This window comes from Sphaerodactylus townsendi, linkage group LG05 (assembly GCF_021028975.2).
Source record: "Sphaerodactylus townsendi isolate TG3544 linkage group LG05, MPM_Stown_v2.3, whole genome shotgun sequence".
Classification (NCBI taxonomy): Eukaryota; Metazoa; Chordata; class Lepidosauria; order Squamata; family Sphaerodactylidae; genus Sphaerodactylus; species Sphaerodactylus townsendi.
In genome coordinates this window covers 23,139,173-23,143,201 of record NC_059429.1, presented here as the reverse complement: position 1 = coordinate 23,143,201, position 4,029 = coordinate 23,139,173, and the positions used below count along the sequence as shown (strand labels likewise).

At 53.8% G+C, this 4,029-nt stretch overlaps 1 protein-coding gene across 1 annotated transcript; it reads left to right on the top strand.

Annotated features, from left to right (window-relative positions):
• Window positions 1–1,112: 1,112 nt before the first annotated feature.
• Window positions 1,113–2,791, top strand: IER5 (immediate early response 5). The gene has a single exon (XM_048495824.1). The coding sequence runs from the start codon at window positions 1,332–1,334 to the stop codon at window positions 2,100–2,102; it is 771 nt and encodes a 256-aa protein (XP_048351781.1). The 5' UTR covers window positions 1,113–1,331; the 3' UTR covers window positions 2,103–2,791.
• Window positions 2,792–4,029: the final 1,238 nt, after the last annotated feature.

The window sequence follows — 4,029 nt, the reverse complement described above, 5'->3', positions numbered from 1 at the left end:
GGAGAGGCTGCATCTGCATTCTGCAAGGACTGTTCAAACGCCCACGTGATCTCCATTTTGACCAACATTTTTGCATAACAGTGCTTTCAAGCAGATCCAGTTTATCTAGCTGGATCTCACATCTATCCAAGGAGCCCAGAGTAATGTACAGAGTTTGCCCCTTGTGGTAGGTTTGGCAGACCGAAACAGAGAAGGTGGCTAGTCCAAAATCACAAAGGAGAAGCTTTGTGGCTGAGTGAAGATCAGAATCAGTCTCCCCCATCCTAATTGGACACTGCAGCACACTGTAAAGCAAGCCAGTGATTCCCCATACAGCACAAAGAAGGGCTCTATATAGAAAGGCAGTGTGGTCTAGTGGTTAGTGTGGACATGAGAGACCCAAGTTCAAATCCTCACTCTGTCATGAAACTCCCTGGGAGATTTTGGGCCAGTCACCACCATCCTTTCAGGTACATGGGGAGGAAATAACGGACTTGTTAGTACTTTGCCCCCACTCATCCCAGTGATCGAAGAAAAGCTGGTGCCATGGAAGGAAGTCAACAGGAAGTCGAGGGCACCACATACCAAAACAGCTGCCTTTCTGGACACCCTCTGTTACAGTTTGTCCCTAGCGAGCGCTTGATCTTCAGAGGTACACTGCCTCTGGATATGGAGGCTCAATCTGCATGAAGATCAGGTTCTTTGACAGGGCTCTACAGGGTATGCTTTTGTTATTCTGGGAATTATCGTAAAAGCTTGATGTGAAGGCAGTAACCACTGCCTTCAGCGGCATTCGCTTTGAAAACCCTCCCGGCTCACCCCGAATTCGCCATAAACAGTAAACTCCCCCGCCCCCCGCAAAAAAAAAACTTGCAATAACAGCTCAGCTGGTCCTTGCCCCTTTTAAGAGTAGCTATGCGACCTGACGGGGCGGAGCTAGCCGCCTTCAAACTTCGACTCGCTAGCTCCCTCATTGGCTGAGAGAGCGCGCGCCGCCGGCTGAGATACCGGGTGGGCGGGGCCTCCGTCCCAAATGCAAAGTGGGGCCTCGCCTCGCCCTCTGATTGGCTCCAAAGCAGCGGGGGCGGTATAAAAGCCTGGCGTTCCAGGCGGGCTGGCTTGAGTCGGCGGCGGGGGAAGCGGTGGCTGTGGGCTGCTCTCCCGTGCATTTGCTGCATGCAGGTTTTGAATCCGCTCCACAGGCAAACCCCGCACATAGAGCTGCTGCGGCGCGCGAGCCCATGAGAGCCGTTTTCGGGCCGCCTCACCAGTCTGGATTGCTTTTGCTGCAGCGGTAGCAGCGCGGTCGTCTCCTTTGCAAACGCCGCGCGCCGGGGACAGGACCGGGCAGCATGGAGTGCAAGCTGGAGGCGCACCGCATCGTCAGCATCTCCCTGGGCAAGATGTACAATGCACGGGGCCAACGAGGCGGCGTGAAGTTGCACAAAAACCTGCTGGTGTCCCTGGTCCTGCGTAGCGCCCGGCAAGTCTACCTGAGCGAGCTGGATTGCGTCGCCGCAGACCCTCTCCAGACCGGGGATCCCAACGCACCGCCGCCCCTCTTTCCTTCTCCCTCCGCTCCCCGGGGATTTTTGCAACCCGAGCAAGCGACCGAGCCCCGGGCTTCCCCGCTGCCCAGGCATCTCCTTCCTCCGGACTGGGAGCCGCCGAGGTTGCCGCGCTGCTGCGGCTGCTGCTGCTCCACTTTGGCGGCCAGCCGACCGGTGGAAGCGCCTTCGCCGCCCTACTGCCCCAGGAAACGGAGCGCCGCCGTGCCCGGCGAGGAGGTGGCAGCGGCCGTCGGGGGCTCGCCCTTGAAAAAGCCCCGCCGGGAGAAGGAGGCGCCGGAGGAGGACATGGAGACGGGCAACGTCGCCAACCTCATCAGCATTTTTGGCTCCAGTTTCTCGGGACTGCTCAGCAAAAAGGCGCCGTCCTGCGCTGGCGGCGGGAGGAGCGGCGGCCGGGCACGAAGGAGGCGGCAGGAGGAGGAAGACGACCAAGTCGGAGAAACCGCAGCGGCCACTGCAACGGCGCCCGAGACTGAACCTGGACAGATTTGCTGCGACGAATCGATGCTTCGCACCCTCCACCCTTGGAGCACGGCCATCGTGGCCTTCTGAACTTCTAGCGCTTCCCTCTTTGGGGCGAGGCAGAGGTGCAGACGCCGGTCCGGAGTCAGGCTTACTATTAGTAGCAAGCGCCGGTCAGATGCAAGCAGGGACTCGCTGGGCGACTTGCCAATTTTCCCTGGGGGAGAAGGGCTTGGGAGGGGGGCATCGTTTGCCGTGGACCTGGAGCAGGGCAGGCTCGAGCACTTAAAAACGCGCCGTCGTTTTGCTCATTTGCCGCCGTCCTTCTCGGGCTGCAATGCTTTGCAGCCTGCATCAACGCACTTCTTTGCAGAACCCGCCCCGCAGTTGGTCTTTTTAACCCCCCTCCTGGGGAAAGCTGTTGTGAAGGTCATATCCTTGTTCCCCTGTCAGGCATGACACGTTCCTCCAGCGAACATCGCGATAAAGATTGGCATATCTATTTGGGGAAGAGGAGGACGATCCTAAACCGCTGGGTTGAACTAATGTGGTGCTGTTGGGGGGGCGGCGGCTGTTTTCCAACTGTTTACAGATCTATGATTCAAAGTTCCCTCGGGCGTTTGAGAACTCTTGGTCTTTGTTGTATAAAGGCTTTTTGGGAGAGGAGGGTCTTCGCGGAGGTTTTGTACAGTATTTGTTCTCTGGTTTATTGTGTGTGGGTTTTTTTGTATGAAAATGTAACTTTACGTGTGTAACACGTATTAAATATTTTAATGCTGTTCAGTTGTGGCTTCTGGAGTTTTTTTAGTCTGCTGGCAGCAGAAGAGTGTGAGTGAATGCTTTTTTGCTCTTTCAAGTGAATGGGATAAACTGAGATCCCCCCCCCCCCAGGCCAACAGCTTCACCCTGCTGTCCCCTGTAGAGACCAAGGTATGAATGAACAAGATATTCCATCTGGAGCTGAGCATCTTCTTGAGTGCAAATGAAGGAAATTCCTTGGGGTGGAATTCACCTTCAGGAATAGGCAAGTTTTGTGCACTTCCTTATCTGTGCTTATGAATGCAGAATGTGCAGGGTGGGTGATGATGTCAGGGGATGGGACTGTGGCTTCATAGCTGAACATCTGCTTTAAATTGCAGAAGGTCCTAGGTTCAACCCCACACCCCCAGTGGAAAGGCTCACGTAGTGGATGATGTGGAAGATCTCTGGGCCTGAGATCCTGCCAGTCACAATAAGCAATTACTGACCTTGATGGAGAATATGACTGTATAAGGCATAGGGGTCAAACTCGCGGCCCTCCAGATGTTATGGACTACAGTTCCCATCATCCCCTGCCAGTATGATGCTGGCAGGGGATGATGGGAACTGTAGTCCATAACATCTGGAGGGCCGCGAGTTTGACACCTGTGGTATGAGGCATGTATTTTTATCTTGTTTAGGGTTTTAACCAAATGCTTTACCATTCAGCTACTGCCCCTTGTTAACATAGTGCTCGACAAGGTAACAAATGCAAAAAAAATATTGGATTTTGAAGGTAGAATGTGGTTGAATTTACTTATGTCCTGCTTTTCTCCCCATTTGGGACTCGAATCTGGTTAGAACGTTGTTCTCCCTTTCATTTTTCTCTCAGTAACAACCCTGCCAGGTAGGCTAGGCTGAGAATTTGGCTGACCCCAGGCTCACAAGTTTCTGTGATGAAAACAGGAATTCAAGCCCAGGGTCATAGTTTACCGCTCTGTCTCTTATAACGTACTGACTGTCCAGCAGCAAGACAGCGCCAACTTTATGCTGGTGGAAGCTTCCATGTCCTATTTCCGTGGTGGCGAACCTTTGGCACTCCAGATGTTATGGACTACAATTCCCATCAGCCCCTGCCAGCATGGCCAATTGGCTGATGGGAATTGTAGTCCATAACATCTGGAGTGCCAAAGGTTCGCCACCACTGTTTATTCTAAGAAGCTTTTATGGGCTGGAGCCCAAGACTAGTTGACAACTGCAGATGGTGAAATAAAATGCT